At 32.5% G+C, this 18,855-nt stretch overlaps 2 protein-coding genes across 2 annotated transcripts in view; both read left to right on the forward strand.

Moving 5' to 3' along the window:
- Positions 1-11,139, forward strand: part of LOC100962039 (complement factor H-like) — a 53,958-nt gene extending 42,819 nt beyond the window's left edge. The window contains exons 10-15 of the mRNA XM_023509102.1: positions 1,636-1,806; positions 6,459-6,641; positions 7,077-7,286; positions 9,024-9,197; positions 9,905-10,081; positions 11,043-11,139. Of these exons, the coding sequence (XP_023364870.1) occupies positions 1,636-1,806; positions 6,459-6,508 (221 nt within the window). The 3' untranslated portion in view covers positions 6,509-6,641; positions 7,077-7,286; positions 9,024-9,197; positions 9,905-10,081; positions 11,043-11,139. The remainder of the gene's footprint in view (positions 1-1,635; positions 1,807-6,458; positions 6,642-7,076; positions 7,287-9,023; positions 9,198-9,904; positions 10,082-11,042) is intronic.
- The window catches only part of CFH (complement factor H), a 167,828-nt gene extending 153,512 nt beyond the window's left edge, over positions 1-14,316 (forward strand). The window contains exons 22-23 of the mRNA XM_023509099.1: positions 13,055-13,237; positions 14,077-14,316. Of these exons, the coding sequence (XP_023364867.1) occupies positions 13,055-13,237; positions 14,077-14,084 (191 nt within the window). The 3' untranslated portion in view covers positions 14,085-14,316. The remainder of the gene's footprint in view (positions 1-13,054; positions 13,238-14,076) is intronic.
- Positions 14,317-18,855: the final 4,539 nt, after the last annotated feature.

Below are 18,855 nucleotides of genomic sequence, written 5' to 3' on the forward strand. Positions count from 1 at the left end.
AGGAAAAGGTAGAGCTCCAGAGAGCAGGGATTCATGCTTCTTATGCTTACTGATATATCCCTAATACCCAGAGACTGGCTGACATAAAGGAGACATACAAAAATGGTTTGTCAAATGAATTGATACATTGTGTTACTTATTCTTAGATTTTTGCTAAAATTCCTGTCAAAGGTATTGCCAGTCATTCAGGACCAAACCTCCATTTTCTCCTCTACTATCTTCTCAGATGGTTTCACCTCATTTCATATGGGTGAGTGGAAGTGCCCAAGATTATATAAAGTTTGAAAACTCTGAACTTTTCACTCTAACCTACACACAAACTTGTGCTTCATTTATAATTTCCTGTGATCTCAGAGTCTGCCTTCCTAAGGTTAATCTACCTATATTCTGCTGAATGTAACTAACTCCCTTCAGCTATTATGGACCTTACTCCCATTTTCCCCTCTCAATGTTTAGTTTGTGCCTTCCACTGTTCTGCATTTTCACTTCTCCCCATATATATTCAGATAATCCAACAAGCCAGAGACCCTTTATCAACTAGTCAACTCCAGGGCACAACAGTCACCACTATTCTGCTTAAGTCTGTTGTCTTTCTTCAGTTACTGTATCTTATAGAATATCTGTTTTGTCTTCCTCAATACTCAGTACCAGTCCTAAGAAGAGGACTACTTCTTAAGTTTCTAGGATGTTTTGAATTAGCCTACATTATTTTTTAAGGTTGCACCATAAAAATCATTATTTGGCAAATTATTTAACCTTTATTTAAACTTTTTTTTACTCTGTTCATCCTCAATTGACTCTGCTTTAAAAATCATCAACCACAGATGTTATCAGAGACCCACACTTATCAAATTCAAAAAGACTCCCATATTCAGTGAGTTTTGGAAATATATAGTACATAAAAGCTTCTACAGTCCATATTTAATTGATAACAATGCTATTAACAATTATTATTTTATAATATTTTAGGATTATGAGATGATCTAGGTTACAAGATTGTTTCTCAAAGCCTCTAAGATAATATATTGAACAGAAATGGCCATAACTTTAAGCACCCAATTTTTTTTATATAAGTATTTGTTCCTTTTTTGTGATCACACAGAAGATCTGCCTGAATGTTCATCTTCTGCATAGTTTGAATGTATTTTTCTTATTTATTACATTATCTCATTTGAAAAATATATTTAAATTGATAACTTCTTATATTCTATTCCCACAATCTTTTAATACAATGTTTTCATATTATGGATTAAAAATAATATAATGATGTTTGAGGCAAGGAAAACAAATGAATGTGAACATGTGCATAGATTCTAAATATGGGACTACATTTAGTCATGTGATGACTATTTACCATATAGATCATACAAAAAGGAAAACTTGTATATTCAGTTCCCATGATACAAAATATCTTCATAAAAGGTATTCTTTCTGATATTTCAAGGTTTGAATACAGGGCTTTTGTTCATACATAATAGTACATCTTATTCAGTGTAATCAGGAATAACTTAAATGGTGGAATTAATGAGCATAAGTCAAAATTTTTTTGTATAGATACATTAGACTCTCTGTTTATGTAAGAGTTATTTTGATTCTGATAATTAGTCTTTTTGTGGTAATATTTTCATTTTATAGCAACAGATCAACTTAAGAAGTGTAAAAGGCCAAAAACAATTATAATTGAGGGTAATATACAGCAGAAGAACGAATTTAAGCATAATGAAAGCATAAGGTACAGATGTGGAGAACAATACAGACACTCAGTCTGCATAAATGGAAGATGGGAGCCTGTCCCGAGATGCACAAGTAAGGTCTTATTTGCAATGTTTTCAAAATATATTCTATTTCTTATCTGGGAAGGTAGTATATTTGTGACTAATAAAAAATTCAGCTATTTTTTAATTACAGATGCTTTTAACCTGGAAGGTAATTTAGAAACTAATGAAAAACACAGTGTCTAAATATTAATTGTATCATGTATATTAGTTATCTTTCATATTAAAAACTCATATAAATGATTTTAAATTAATACTGGGCACTACATGTATTCTTTACTATTGGAGTGCTATTGCTTCTAAGTCTGTTTATTATAAACCTGTACCTAGATCTATGGGTAAGGCTTTGTTATATGTCTGTTAATATCCGTATGTGTATATGTTCCTATCTACCTGTCTGTCCATGTGACAGTCTGTTTACCTATTTGTTTATTCTATATTTATCTTGAAATCTCAGTCATATTGACACTTCTAGCACCCCTTGAATAGTGCAGAATTTATACCAGTCTTCCCAATTTTCATATCTGTGGTTTGCTGCCCAATAGTAGGATACTTTGTCTCACTACTCTCAATATTTTGAGCAACATTTGACAGTCTAGGATATAGAGAAAGTAGTGTCACACGCATAGAAAAGCCAAATCTGTTATCTACATTTCAACATGTGTAGAGTCTTTAAGGAAACAAATGATATTTACATGCAGTGACATGCACATGTTCTATAGAGTTTTCTTGAAGCTTTAGGTCTTAGCATTTATATTTAGGCTTATTAAGATGATTATATGATTATTGTCCTTTCTGATAATGTATGGATCACATATACTGATTTGCATATGTTTGATCATTTCTTCATTTGGATAAATCACACTTGATCACAGTCATTGATATTTTTAATAAGATACTGCATTTGTTTTGCTAAAATTTTGTTAAGGATTTTTGCAACTCTGTACATCAGGGATATTGGCCTGCAGTTTTCTCTCATTCTTGTGTTTTTGTCTGGTTTTGGTTTCAGGGTAAGGCTGGCCTACTAGAATGAATAGAAAGAATTCTCTCCTCTTCAATTTCTTGGACTAGTTTCACAGGGACTATAAATATTTTGTAAATGTTTGTTGGAATCAGGCAGTGAGTTTCTGTGGTCCTGAACTTTTCTCTGTTGGGAAACTCTTTATTCCTGATTCAGTCTCACTAACGTTATTAGTCTGTTCAGGTTTTATTTCTTTCTGATTCACTCTGGGCAGGTGTATGTTTCCAAGAATTTGTCTATATCATCCAGCTCTTCCAGTTTGTTAGCCTATAGTTGTCCATAGTCTTTTCTAATCGTCTTTTGTATTTCTATGGTGCCACTTGTAATGTGTCCTTTTCCATCTCTGATCTTATTTACTTGAATCATACCTTTTTTGAGGTCTAACTAAAAGTTTTCCAATCCCATTTGTCTTAAAAAAAAAAAAAACTTTTAATTTTTTTGATTTTTTGCATTGCTTTTTAGGCTGTTTTTTGTTTATTTCTGCTCTGGTTTTTATCGTTTCTTCCATTCAGCTAACTTGGGAATTAGTCTGTCTGGTAACATAAAGCTTCCTTGATAAAACCCATAATATATAAATTTGCTCATTTTATGGTGTTACACAAGTCTCATAGGCTGTCTTTAATCTATAGCATGTCCCAAAAGTTGCCATGCATAATGGAGATTGGAAGATTATAACTAAATATCACTTTATGTACAATATATTCATTACAACATTTTACAAAATATTTACAAACTATTCCCTATGTGTTGGCAACCTCTTTGTGAAATTTTGCAATGAATATTTTGTAAATAAATGTACATTTAGCTACAATTTCCTATTTTCCCTAAATATGGTAACTTTAGGGGTACCACAAGTTATTCTTCCTTTCTTTTTTAAGGTTATTTGAAAGGAATTGTTCTCAAGTTCAGAATTGTTTTTTCTTCTTGACAGATTCTGTTTTTGAAGTATTCAGATGTATTTTTTTATTTCTTTTATGTAACTTTTGAGCTCTAAGATTTTAATTTATTTCTTTTTAGGATATTCATCTCTGCCGAATTTTTTTCCAACCACAAATTCTCTTTCTGTTCTGTTAAATTGTTTATCTGTATTTACTTATATCACTCCTTTATATCACTATTTTGAGTTCTATTTCTGGCATTTAAAATTTCCTTTTATTTAGAGTCTTTTATTAGAGAACAATTATGTTTCTGTGGAGGTAAATTATTTTTCTTTTTTCTGTTTTTTATGTCCCTATGTTGATATCTGCACATCTGAGAAAGAGTTGCTTCTTCCAATTTTATGGAGTAGCTTTTGTAGGAGAAGACTTTTTCCTATAAATATTCTATATTTTTGTATGGGTAAGGTGCATTATCTGCATGTGCATAGTAATGTTGTCTCTGTGAAGTTTTTCAGTTTTAAGAAAGAACTTCTTTCTGCAGTTCAAGTCAGGTATCTGTGAGTACCTCAGCAGTTTATGCCACAGGAATTTGTAACAGCAATGGTTTGGAAAGTGAAGCACTAAGTTGGTTCTCAGGCTAATAGGCCCCGTGCTTTGGGTTTGCCCATCTTGGGGGGAAGCTCATTAGGGACAAATCTGGCAGTCTAGTTCTTAAATGGGGGCATAAGCATGTGGTGCCTGGAGTTGCTTAGGGGTGAGCTTGCTAGGGGTGAGTTTGCTGGGGGTCTTTTGGGCTGAGAGTGTTCATGTGGAACAGGTAACCTGAATCAAAGGGAGATAACCCGGGGAACCTGTCATGCTGCTTCTCAATCAAAAGATCACATGGATGATGGTTTGGTCAGCCTGGGTTTGGCTGCCCCACTCTATGAGACTACCTGTTCCATAGACAACAGAGTGCTGCATAGACTTGGGATCCAGAGTTATGGCCACTCCTTTGAGGCCTCCCTCTAATAGTGAGGGTCTTGGCGCTGAAGCCTCCCATGTGAGTGAGATGGGATGATGATGATGGAGTTCAGGGATGGAGAGAAACAGTGGCTACTGGCTCCCAAGGAAGGGTACACTCTAGCAGTGGTTCCGATTTCAAGATGGTATTATGCTTGATCATCTTGATCATGGCAGCTGGGGAGTGTGCAATATAGATTTCTAAACAGGGGCAATGCAGCCATGTGAATTTTCAGGGAGCTTCCCCAAAGTAGGCTTCCAGCCTGTGAGGACTGTGTGATTCCCCTTTAGCAATGTCTACTGGTGTCTGTGGTTGGATGGGGTATGTCAGGTTTGGTCCAGAATCCTGCTCAACTTTTCCCTGCAAGGGGAAGTCTCTCCTGGCTTTAAACTAATCTCAGGGTGGGAGATGGGGCAGCAGAAGTAGAATGCTTCAGTCCAATTTTTATGGTGTTGTCCTATCCTGAGTTGTATTGCCCCACAGAGATTTTATTGGTTTTGTTTACCCCAGTAATATTCATTGGACACCAGCTGGATTTTGTTTGTTTATTTATTTTTTTGTTGGGGACTTGAATACCAGGCACCTTTAGTCATCCATCTTGTTCACAACATTCTGAACTGATCCCCTTAATATACATTTTGCTAGTATTTTTTTTGGGGGGGGGGCTGGAGCCAGGTTTGAATCCACCACCTCTGCTATGTAGGCCGGCGCCCTACTCCTTTGATTCACAGCTGCCACTCAATTTTGCTAGTATTTTGTTGCAAATTTTTGCAACTACTCATATATTTATCAGTCATATAGGCATGTAATTTTCTTTCCTTGTAGTGCCTTCATCTGACTTTGGTATTAAGGTGATGCTAAAGTTGTCAAATAAAGTTACAAGTATTTCCTCTTATCAATTTTTCTATATTAGGAGGATTAGTATTAGTTGTTCTTTAAAGATTTGTTGTACTTTAGCCATGAAATCACCTTGTTCTGGGCTTTTCTTTGAAGGGAGTCTTAATTGATTATTTAAGTTCCTTACTTATTTTGGGTATTTTCAGATTTCCAATTTCTTCTTGGTTCAGTCTTCATAGGTTACGTTTCTGTGAAATTCTAGGGAATTTATCCATTTCTTCTAAGTTGTCCAAATTGTTGGCATACTACATCTAATTGCCATAATAGTCTCTTATGATTAATTTCAATTTCTGTGTTATGACTTTTAATGTGTACTCTTTCATTTTGGATTTTATTTATTTAAAACTTCTTTCTTTTCTTAATAGGTCTAACTTAGAGTTTATCAATTTTCTTTAGCTTTTCAAAAAACTAATCTTAATCACAGTGATTTTTTCCATTGCTTTTCTAGTCTCTATTGTATTTATTTCTACTTGAATTCTTGTTATACCTTCCTTTGCCTAACTTTGGGCTTAGTTTTTTTTCTTTCCCTTGTTCCTTGAATTGTGTCATTAGGTTGTTTATTTGAGATCTTTGCTATTAACTTCTCTCTTAGAATGGTTTACTGAATCCCATAGTGTGTAATCCAGTTTAAACATCCTAAAGGTTAGAAATAATTAAAATCATGCCTATAAATCACATAAGATTGCCTATGCAAAATGTAGTTGGGAAATAACTATGAGAATGTAAGCCAAAAGTGATAGCATTGAACTGCTATACAAGCTGAAAAGTATAACATGTAAACAGAGAATATAGCCATTATTATATGACTATTATAAAACATATATTGAATTTTATATTTATTGAAAGTTGTTATTAATCAAGAAGTCTAATTTTAATTTTTTTAGATGTACAAATACAGTTATGCCCACCTCCACCTCAAATTCCCAACGCTTAGAATATGACAACCACAGTGAATTATCAAGATGGAGAAAAAGTATCTGTTGTCTGCCAAGAAAATTATCTAATTCAGGGGAAAGAAGAAATTTTATGCAAAAATGGAAAATGGAAAAATGTGCCACGATGTGCTGGTCAGTAGTGTATAACTTGCTTTATAAGATTCTTTCAAATGGTATGCTCTCCTGTGGTCTTTGTAGATAAACAAGATGAAGATCGTCTTCTATATCTATTACTTTATCCTAACACCATAAATTATGATCTAGACACATAAATCAATCAGCACTCTTTCACTTGCAGTATATTTTGTCCATAAATAACACCTGTGGGATATATTATAATTATTAGGTAACATTTTTTATTTGTTTCTATTAACCATAATAAATAAGACATAAATGTAGGGAGATATTGAGCAAGGGAATGGTAACATAAGGCAAGATTCAAAATTATTTTATTTTCAAATGTGACTGTTTTTAAAATATACCATTTTAAAATCCAAAAGAGTAATTCACTTTATATTTCAATTTACTCAATCTATTTGTGCTTTACCCTTTCATTTCATATCATAGAAAAAATTCCATGTTCTCAACCACCTCACATAGAGCATGGAACTATTTATTCATCTGCATCTTCAAATGAAATGGAAGATACAATTGAACCCAAGGTTTATACACACGGTAAAAAATTAAGTTATATTTGTGAAGATGGTTTCAGAATATCTGAAGACAATGAGATAACATGCTACTTGGGAAAATGGAGTTCTCCACCTCAATGTGTAGGTAAGGACAGTATGAAAACTTAAGTCCTATTTACAGTGTAATTCATTAGGAATAATCTCTTACATATAGAATAGTATGGAGGTTTCAAAGACTAAAAATAGATCTATCACTTGACCAAGCAATTCCACTTGTGGGTATACATCCAAAGGAGGAGAATTCAGTATATTAAAAAGATATCTGGACTCTCATATTTATTGCAGCTTTAATTATAATAGACAAGATTTGGAATTTAAAGCAGTGTCCATGAAAGGGCAAATGGATAAAGAAATGGTAGTACATATATAGAATGAAATATTATATAGGCACAATAAAGAACAAGATAGTGTCATATGCAAAAACATGGATGAAACTGGAGAACATTATGTTAGGGGAAATAAGTTCATCACAGAAAGACAAATCTTACATGTTCCTCCACATATTTTGGAGCTAAATATTAAAAACGGTTGATCTCCTTGAGCCAGAAGGTAGAAGGGGGTTGCCAGAGGTTGGAAAGTGTAGTGGGCAGGCAGAAAATAAAGACAGAATGGTTAATGGGAGCAAAAATAGTTAGTTAGATAGAATGAACAATATTTGATAGTACAATAAAGTGACCATAATCAACAATAAGGTAGGGTATCCTTGAAAATAACTAAAAGAGTAGAATTAAAATGTACCTAACACAACGAAATGATAAATGGTTGAGGCGATGGATACCCCAATTGCCCTGATTTGATTTATTTATAATATATGCCTGTATCAAGACATCACATCACATGTACCCTACAAACATAAACAACTATTATTTACCTGTACTAATTACAGATAAAAAATTAAAAAGTATAATCTCTTGGCAAGTCAGGGGACAGAATAATTTAGATTGCTATACATATAAAATCATTAGATATTATACCTTTAAAATAATTTTTGCATAATTAAATAATTTTAAAAATGTTATTGGTATTTGAGAGTCACTTTTTGTGCTGGAATGTCTCTTTGTTAAAAAAATAAAACATGGGTGGTGGCAGTTGCTCAGAAGAGTAGAGTGCGTCACTAGAGGTGGCAGGTTCTAACCCAGCACCAGCCAAAAAAACTGCAAAAAAAAAAAAAAAGAAAGAGAGAGATAGAATGAAATTAAACCTACCTGTTGATTTGTTGTAGTGTTTTTCTTTGCCACTCACTTTAAAGTATTTTAGGGTCCTCCTACAGCATCTTTTCTGATTTCTTACCTGTATGATAGTTTTATTAGGATTATTAATTCTCAAAGCGTCCCAAATTATCACTAAGAACTGGGTAGAAAAGCACTTGTTATCTCTTCTTAAACATATTAAAATTTTTATTTTCATGCTCTTGTTCAATTTGGGGCATATAGCCAGATAGACAGACACCAGAATGGTGCTTTTGGGGAACCAGTTGTGTACCATCTAGGACCTTGAGTGTTTTTCAACCTTTATAACTCACAGCACACTTGAACCTATACTTAGACTTGCACTGCATACTTAAATTATTTTGATCAAACCAAAAAGTACAAAAAAGAATGTACTTATTGTGCTTTGAACTTCTCAAAAATAATTTAATTAATGATCTTTAAAAATGATCTTCTCATGGCATACCAGTTGAAAATCACTGTTAGATGATGTCATAGTAGCGCCTGTGTTATTCATTTTCAAATAAAACTACTAAGAGTGAAAGCAAATACATAAAATTAAATTTCTGAGATCGTGAAACATGTATTGATGCCTTCATTTTTTTTTTTTTTAGGACTTCCTTGTGCACCACCACCTTCAATTAATTATGGTGTTGTATCTCCTAAGTTAGACAGTTATCAATATGGTGAAGAATTTACATACAAATGTTCTGAAGGTTTTGGAATTGATGGCCATGAATTTACAAGATGCTTAGGAGGAAAATGGTCTCAACAGCCAAAATGCATAAGTATAGTGTATTTTATTATATTTTATATAAGATAAACATCCTCCATGCAAAGTATAAATGACACAAATAAGAAAGTATGCAGCATGTTGAATTTAACAAGATATTTCTTGAAGGCTCTGGATTGTTGCAGAGAATTACAGCTCTAACAATGAAAATGCTAGACATCATAAGCCAAATTACTAAATTTTAACATCATCTTTTGCGAACTTTTAGCATCCAATGATGTACATCCTCAGACATTCAATCCATTACCTCAGTTCACAAAGTAAAGCAGACCCCCACTTCTGAATCTCATTGTTATTCTGCCTTCTATCACTGTAGCAACTATCTCTCTGTAAATATACTTCCTAAAATATTTTAAATAATTATTATAAGTAATGTATTTGTCAGACAGAAAAAATTGAAACACAGTGGCTTGTATGGGCAAAAATAATTTTGAATGTGAAAAATGGAACCTTAATCACTACAACTAGCAATGTCTCTTCAGACTTTAGATATCATTCCCATCTTTTGTGCCAAAAAATTTAAAACAAGTTTATGTAATTAATTCAAAGCTGCTATTTTTTTTGTCAAGTTAGAGGAAAAATATTATCTGGTATTTACTGTTCTATATTTATCTAACTATTATTTTAGTATACAATTACTATATATAATGTCTTTTTAATGATTTACTAAACAAACACCAGTAAATATTTCCTTTCTTTCAGAGACTGATTGTTCTGGTGTTCCCAGATTTGATAACGCTGTACTTATAGGGCATGAGAAGGATTCATATAGGTCGGGAGAACAATTGACTTATGAATGTGTAGCAGATTATCAATTAGATGGACACAACACTGTAACATGTATTAGGAGAACATGGATGGGAAATATAACATGCAGAGGTACTTTGATAAACTTTCAAATTTATTCATGGAAGTGTCTTGAGCAATAAAATATAAACTATTCTCTATCAACATTTCAAAATGAATATAAATTAAATTTTTTTTTAGACCAGGACAAAGTAGGTTTATACCTAAAAATAAAAGGATGGAACTGAGTATCCAATGCTCAACCTTCTAGCCCAATAGTTCTCAGTATAATCCAGGAACAGAAGCATCATCACCTTTTGCAAAATTGTTAAAATGGAAATGAACATTCATTGGCTAATTGTAGATATCCTGAATGAAAGACTTTAGGTCTGGGATCCTGAAACTATTGTTACTAAGTTCTCCAGAGAATTCTATGCACATGAAACTCTCTGATGGATTATAAATCATTCAGGAAAAATACACTTAAACATTGGCAATTAAATTATTAAATGTTTTTATGATGATGGACTTTTTTTTAGTTATTCATTCACATCTTCAGTGTAGATCCTATGATTAATCATATTTTTCTTTTAACTAGGATGTTCTTCAAGGTGTGTTGAAGAATCGTTGACTTGATCTCTGAAAAAAGTGTCAATGTGTTTGTTTTTAAGAAGCTAAAATTACACTTAATAAACAGATGATTGCAAACTAAAATGTTATGCCACATAATTTAGTTATTTTGATTTATTTGCATTTTATAAATTATTATTAAATTTATAGAACCTGTAATATTTATTCAGTTAAAACTGACAAGGAAATGTCTGGGAAAACTTTCATTTTCACTGATCACCAAAAGGAAAAAACAAAAAAATCTATCAGTGTTCTGGTTAAGGAAGGAGAAGGAGTGTTCCTCTTTTCCTAAATATTACATGTGAATTTATTTAAATTAGCAAAGCCTTTTAGGAGAGGTAATTTATTGAATTAAAAATCCCCTATGAAATGCATTTGCTCAAAATGAGCACTATGTAGAAATAATTTTTTTCTTTCTATTCAGATATTTCCTGTGTGAATCCACCCACAGTGGAAAATGCTAAGATAACAACAAGACAGAAGAGTAGGTATCCAAATGGTGAGAGAGTGCATTATGAATGTAATGAACCTTTTGACATGTTTGGGGAAGTAGAAGTGGTGTGTCTAAATGGAACCTGGACAGAGCCACCTCAATGCAAAGGTAGGATATTATATTTTCCCAGAATATCTATCAGGGGGAAAATATGTTGATATCAATAAAATGAAAAAATTCATGTAGAATATATTTTTCAAACACAAACAAAATGATGGCACTTAAAATTTAAATTTTCATGAATTCAACCAAATAATGCAGTATTTTATTTCCAAGAAAGATTCAGCTAGAGTAAAGGAATAACTAGAATTTGGAATCGATTCTTGTCTTTAGCATTAAGACATTCAGATATTTCCTGAGCAATAAAAGTGTAAAAGCACATTATATACAATTGACAGCACTAAGTGATCACCATTTTTAAGTGTATAATAGACAGATGAAGAAGGATCTTAGAATGTGATCTAGACTTGGGCATCTTCAGGATCTAGAGTTTATTTAAAGACATGTGACTTACTGAGCCCTTCCAGGGAACCTTCTTTTTTGTATAAAGGAGTCTTAGGACATAGTCTTCGGCACTTTAAATTTAGGGTTCTGGAAATATGGAATCCAACAAAGGAAATTTGATATTATCTACTTTTACTTTTTAAAAAGTACATTGTTCCTGGTATTTTTTTTCATTCCGTTACTTAGAATACACATGTTTTAATGTTGAAATGAGTTTAATGCAGACAGCACATGGTTGGGTCTTCTTTCCATATCCATCATGCCATTCTTGATCTTTTCATTTGTGTCTTTAGAACATTTACGTTTAAAGTTATTATCCATGTGTTAGGATTTCTGTTTGTCATTTTGTTTGTGTGTTTTCTCTCACACACAGTCCTGTTTCCCTATTCCTCCATTCCTTTCGGGAACACTTTTAAAGAATCTTACATTTACTCATGTTTATTATTTTTAAGTATATCTTTAGGCTGTGGTTTGTTTTATTATTTTTTAATCAATCTTGCTATAAATCTTATATATGTAATTTCTTACTCTCTACTGGTATTGAAATCTTACCTTTCAAGTGAATTAGGGAAACGTTACTTTCATTTAGAGTGTGTTGAATATTAATGCCTTTTGTATTTCCTGTCCCTACATTCATATTTCATATTAAATGAAATAATTTTGCTGCAAACAGCAAACACAATTGAAAAAAATATATTGGCTTCTTATTATGCTTTCCTATAGGAGGCAAGATGTTGCTAGGAAAAAAAAAAAAGGCTTTGTCTTGTCTGGTTGCTTCTAATCTGAGCATTTGGCTAAATAGAATGGGATCCTGTTAGGATAACACACTGTTTTGTCTTTCCTGGAGTCTGGAAATCTCTCACCAGAAAGAATTCTCTACATTTTTCAGAATCCTCTCATGTGGTTTTCTTTTTCTTTCTTTGTTTGTTTCTTTTTTCATTATGTTCAGGAGTTTGAATTATACTGAGTAGATATACATTTTGTACATATTTTGAAGTCAACCATTCCTTTTACCTTCGATAGATTTGTACTTTAATTTTTTCATGGAGCTCATGTTTCTTTTGTGATGAAAATGAAAACCAAGAGAAAAAAAATGAGTAAAGACTCAACCAACTCCTCAGCATATAGTATATTAAAAGAACAGACTTTTTCTATTTGAGCTATCTGTTCCACACTTTTTCACTAAGAAAGATGTTTATTGACCCAGAATCCTGCAAAGTAGACATATTTCTTAATGCTTTGTGTATGCTTTTAGTGAAAAAGAAAAAATAACATTTAAAAATGTAGCAATTTGAAGAATTAAAATTTCTTGTTATATATTTCCCCAGAAATCACCTAAATGTTGATATTGTGGAAAATAGTCTGTTTCTATTTGCCTTACTTAAACTTGGATTTAGATGTGTTCTCTCAATGAATCAAATAAATGATGTATTTTTTAGATTCTAAAGGAAAATGTGGGCCCCCTCCACCTATTGAAAATGGAGACATCACTTCATTCCCATTAGCAGTATATGCTCCTTATTCAACAGTCGAATATCAGTGTCAGAACTTATATCAACTTCAGGGTAACAGGCGAATAACATGTAGTAATGGACAGTGGTCAGAACCACCAAAATGCTTAAGTAAGTACTTTTATATTCTCATGGATCATGGAAAAGTCAGTATATAAGTATCACATTTTGTCATTTATAATAGAATTCTCCCAAAGAAACACATAGCTATCCTACTGAATGCTTGCCTACCAAATGTTTATATGTGAGAAATATATTATAGAAAATTCTGTTTTACTTTTATACTTAATTAAAACTTTGTGTTGGAAAAAATATATACATGGTGTATGATGTGATGATCATATATATATACACATACACATACACATACATATATGATGCAATAATCCAATAAATTAACACATTCATCATTACCCGTAGGTACTATTATGCATATGTATAATAGTGTATGTGTTGTAAAGTGTATATGCATGTATTGCATATATGATGCAATAATCCAATAAATTAACACATTTATCATTACCTGTAGGTACTATTATGCGTATGTATAATAGTGTATGTGTTGTAAAGACACTTAAAATGTGCTCTCTTACCTAATTTCAAGTTAAAAATAAAGCATTATTAGCTATATGCCATGCTATACATTATCCCCACATCTTATTCCTCGTATGACGAAATGGTTGTACCATCTGACCAAGATTTTGTTCAAACAAAAACAGTGATAGTAGTTTAAAAAATGCTAGACTTTTTATATAAGTGGTATGAATTTTTGGTAATAATACCCAATATCACACATTAAACCTAGAATCTGATTTATATATCATTTACCATTTTAATTTTCATAAGATATTTTTAATTACAGAGTTGGTTTGGAAAGGGTTTTGAGAAAGCATTCCTGAACCATTATATAACACAGATAAATGTTTTATTTTCATTTTTTTCTATTCTAGATCCATGAATAATGTCAGAAGAAATCAAGGAAAAATATAACATAACATTAAGGTGGCGAGACAGAGGAAAGCTTTACTCCAAATCATGTGAAGAAGTTGAATTTACATGTAAATTTGGATATCATCAAGCAACATCTCAACCATTTCAAACAATATGTCAGGATGAGAAAATGATATATCCTCATTGTAGGAAAGGCTATTTTTAGCTTTATTAAAATCCACACCTTTATAAGTTCTCAATTTTACATTTCAAGTATTGTTTAATTCATTGTTATTCATCAATAAGAATTTTTGCAATTTGAGATGATGTAATTACAATCTGAGAACTGTGCCTCACTTCTTAAAAGGTCCAAATGAAAAATTGGCAAAAAAAAGTGCTCTGCATTCAATTTACGAAATATCTATGTCAGGAAATTACACGCAATCATGTTAGAGGCCATTATGTCTATTACCTTCCAAAATATCTCAAAGTTAGTTTCTGATAGCTTCTGTTCTCCAGTCAATGAAAAAGATATTGTTGTCCCTGTCTTTGAAATTGTATCACTTCATAAAAATGAAAAAATCAACCTAAGTCATAACTTATATTAGCAATAAGATATGTCATTAGTCATTATTAATGAATAAATTCACAAAAATGATGAAATGTATAAACTTTTACAAGATGTCAGCCTTGCAAACTTAAAAATCAAACTAATCCTAAAGAGGAATTAAAGTTTAATTGTCTATGTTGCTATTACAACACTCACATACAAAGTGATAAAGATCCTCTATCAGTTGTAAACACATCCACATATGTGCACACAGAGACCTACACACACAGACACACAGAATACTCTGCAACTTGAATTAATATTTGCCAAAATAAAGTTGGCAGGGAATGCAATGAAATAAGTGAAATGCTATTTTGTATTCATTGATAATGAGATTTAAGAGTTATTGCTTAACTCCTTTACATATACTAGTGTTCTCTGATTTTCTAATTTTAACATGTACCATTTTTGAATTACTGGAATTATTTATTGTAAAACAAAGATGTCTATAAAGAAGGCAATGCAAATTGAGAGCTCTAAAGATCTCAATGGTCATGATCTTAAGGTTGAATTACATTTAAAAAAATTTTGGTTAGAAGAGTTTTGAAAATTTCAATAATGAGATTGTAAAGTGTAAGTTTTAATCTACTCATTTCAAGCAGAATTGGTTAAAATCATTTTTGACCATAAACATCTTCCATTTATAAAAGATGTTAATCTTTCATGTGAAAATCAAAGTGTAAATAATAAGGCTATTTTAGTGTAAGTTATTTTTTTATTGCAGAAGAAGGTAACTTATTTACTAAAGCTGTCCCCATATTAGTGATCCTTTTAGATAAATTGGTTGAGTTGAAAAAAATCAGATTTCAGAAATTCAAAGGATATTTGTTATAATTATCAAGGTATCTTTGCAGTTATATTAACACTTGTGAATACATTTATAGCACATTCAGACCACTGTAATCAATTACACTTAAGTGAATGGTTTATGAAAACCCAGAAATTTATTTCATAGAGTTGTAGAGGCCTGGCTGTCCAAGATTAAGATCCTAGCTGAACTGACATCTGGTAAGGGCTCTCTTTCACAGATGGTACCTTCTCCTTACATCCCAGAACATGGACAGGATTTTGAAATTCCATGAGTTTTTTTTTTTTTTTTCTGAGACAGAGTCTCAAGCTGTCACCCTGGGTAGAGTGCCATGACATTACAGCTCACAGCAACCTCCAATTCTTGGGCTTAAAGGATTCTCTTGCCTCAACATCCTTAAGTAGCTGGGACTACACGCGCCTCCCACAATGCCCGGCTATTTTGTTGTTGTTGTTGTTGTTGTAGTTGTCATCATTGTTTTGTGGGCCCCGGCTGGATTCAAAGCCACCAGCTCTGGTGTATATGGCTGGCACCCTAGGCACTTGAGCTTCAAGCGCTGAGCCTCCATGAGTATTTTTTAAATAAAAGCACTAATCCAGTCAACAAGGGTGAAATATTGATGAGCTAATCACCAATAAAGGACTTATTTGCTGCAGAACACCACCACAATGATGATTAAGATGCTACATATGAAATTTAAAGGGACAGTAACATTCACCAAAGCACAGCATAAACAAAAAAAGGTATTCTGGACAAATGAAAACTGAAAGAAAATAGGTAGAAGCTATATTGCTATATTCACATCAGACAAAACATGATTTAAGTCAAAACTGATAGAATCTTGTGATAAAGGAGTTATTTCGTCAAGAAGCTATAACAATTACAAATATATATGCATCCAACATGGGAGGAAATAAAACATACAAAGTGAATATAAAGAAATCTGAAGGGATAAATAGCAAACCAAAAATAGTATGGATTTTTAATATGTCACTTTTAACAATGGATAGATTATCTAGATTCTAGACAGAAATCAGTAAGCAAACATTGGGCTTGAACTTTATGTTAGACCAAATGGACCAAACAGACATATGCAGAACATTGCATCCAACAGCAATAGAATACACATTCTTTTCATGCCTGCTAAAGGAACATTCTCCAGGATAGAGTTTATATTAAGTCACAAAACCAATCTTAAAACTTTTTAAAAGAGGGCAGCACCTGTAGCTCAAAGGAGTAGGGCACCGGCCCCATATGCTGAAGGTCGGGGGTTAAAACCAAGCACCAGCCAAAAACTGCAAAAAAAAAAAACCCAACAACAACAACAACAAAAAACCTTTTTAAAAGATTGAAGTCATATGAAGTATCTTTTGAGAACACAATGGTTTGAAAGTAGAAATCAATACAAGAGGAATTTGGAAAATTAAAAAAAAGAGAACAATAATGGCAAACCATTGTACTAAAACTTATTGGGTGCAGCAAAAGCAGTTCTAGAAGGGACATTTAAGATATGAATGCCTACGGGAGAGAAAAGAAAGATCTCAAATAAACAACTTTTTATCTCAAGAAGTTAGAAAATGAAGAACAAACCACCCAAAGCCAGCTATAGGAAGGAAATAGTAAGAATCAGAGCAGAAATAATTGAAATACAGACCAGAGAAATGATTCTGAGTATCAACAAAGCTAAAATTTGGTTTTTGAAAAGATAAACAAAATTGACAAAACTTTAGCTAGACTGGAAAGAAGAAAAAGGAGGACTCACATAAATAAAATTAGCAATGAAAGAGGAAACATTACAAAGGATAGTACAAAAATATAAAGGATCCTAAAAATCCACTCTAAACAATTATATGCCAACAAATCGGATAACTTAGAAGAACCCAGTGAGATAAATTCCCAGACACATACAATGTACCAAGACTGAAATGCAAACAAATAGAAAGTTAGTCCGTACTAATAATGAATGAGTCATAAAGAATATCCCTTACAAGAAACCCAAGACTTGATGATGGCTTCACCAGTAAATTTTAACAAATACTTAAAGAATCAATACCAATCCTTCTCTAATTCTGCTAAAAAATTGGAGAAATACTTTGAAACTGATTTTCTTCTTTATCTTTATTTTCATTTGATTTTTCTTTTCAAAAAAGATTTCAGATAAATATAAAGGAACAAATTCTTAGGTTACATTTTGATTCTAAGGTAATGTACAAATTGTATTTGAACCCTTCATTCAGACAGTGTGCTGTATACCCTTACATGGTGCACATTAGGGAAGAGCTCCCCAACCCATCCCAGCTTCCCCTTTCTCATTTCCCTCCTCTCCCTGCTCACTTGAACATACTTGTGTTTTTCTGTCCTATGAGTGTGGTTGTTTTTTATTACTTTCATATTAGTATTGAGTACATTGGATACTTGCTGTTCCAATCTGTGATACTCTACTAAGAAGAATGTTTTTCAATTCCATCCAGGTAAATATAAAAGATATAAAATCTCATTCTTTTTATAGCTGAATAGTATTCCACAGGATACATATACCACAGTTTATTATTCTATTCATGGGTTCATGGGCACTTGGGTTGCTTCAAAATCCTGGCAATTCTGAATTGAACTGCAATAAACATTCTATGGAAATGTCCTTGTGATAAACTGATTTTTTACTTTTTGGTAGATACCTAGTAATGAGGTTGTGAGATCAAATGGAAGGTCTACTTTGACTTCTTTGAGCATTCTCTGTACTTCTTTCCACAGAGACAGTATTAATTTGCAATCCCACCAGCAATGTAAAAGTGTTCTGTTCTCTCCACATCCACACCAGCATCTGTAGCTTTGAAATTCTGGGAAGTGGGCAATTCTCACAGGGGTTAGGTGATATCTCAGTGCAGTTTGGGTTTGCATTTCTCTGATGATTATGGACAGCGAGAATTTGTTTCATTTGTTTGTTGACTGGATTTAAGCCAATAAAAACAAGGAAAGATAAAGATGAACGCTATCTACTGGTCAAGGGAATGATATAACATGAAGAGATTTCAATTTTAAACATTTATGCTTCCACCTTAAATGTTCCAGGTATACAAAATGAATTCTAACTGATGTGAACAATATCATATTCTGCAACTCAATAATATCTGGGGGATTTCAACAGTTCCAAAATTATTTTGTGAGGCCTCACCCATCATGATACCAAAGCCACAAAAGGATGCTATAAATATAATTATGGGCCAATATTCCCATAATTGCAGAGGCAAAAATAAATAAATATACTAGCAAACAATTTATCACATTAAAAAGGATCATTAACCATGGTCAAAAGGGATTTATCACTGGAATGTAAGGACAGTATTCTTACTCTAATCAGTAAATGCTATCCACCTAACTAAC

Source organism: Otolemur garnettii, unplaced genomic scaffold (genome assembly GCF_000181295.1).
Source record: "Otolemur garnettii isolate 467f Iridium unplaced genomic scaffold, OtoGar3 scaffold00357, whole genome shotgun sequence".
NCBI classification, from domain to species: Eukaryota; Metazoa; Chordata; class Mammalia; order Primates; family Galagidae; genus Otolemur; species Otolemur garnettii.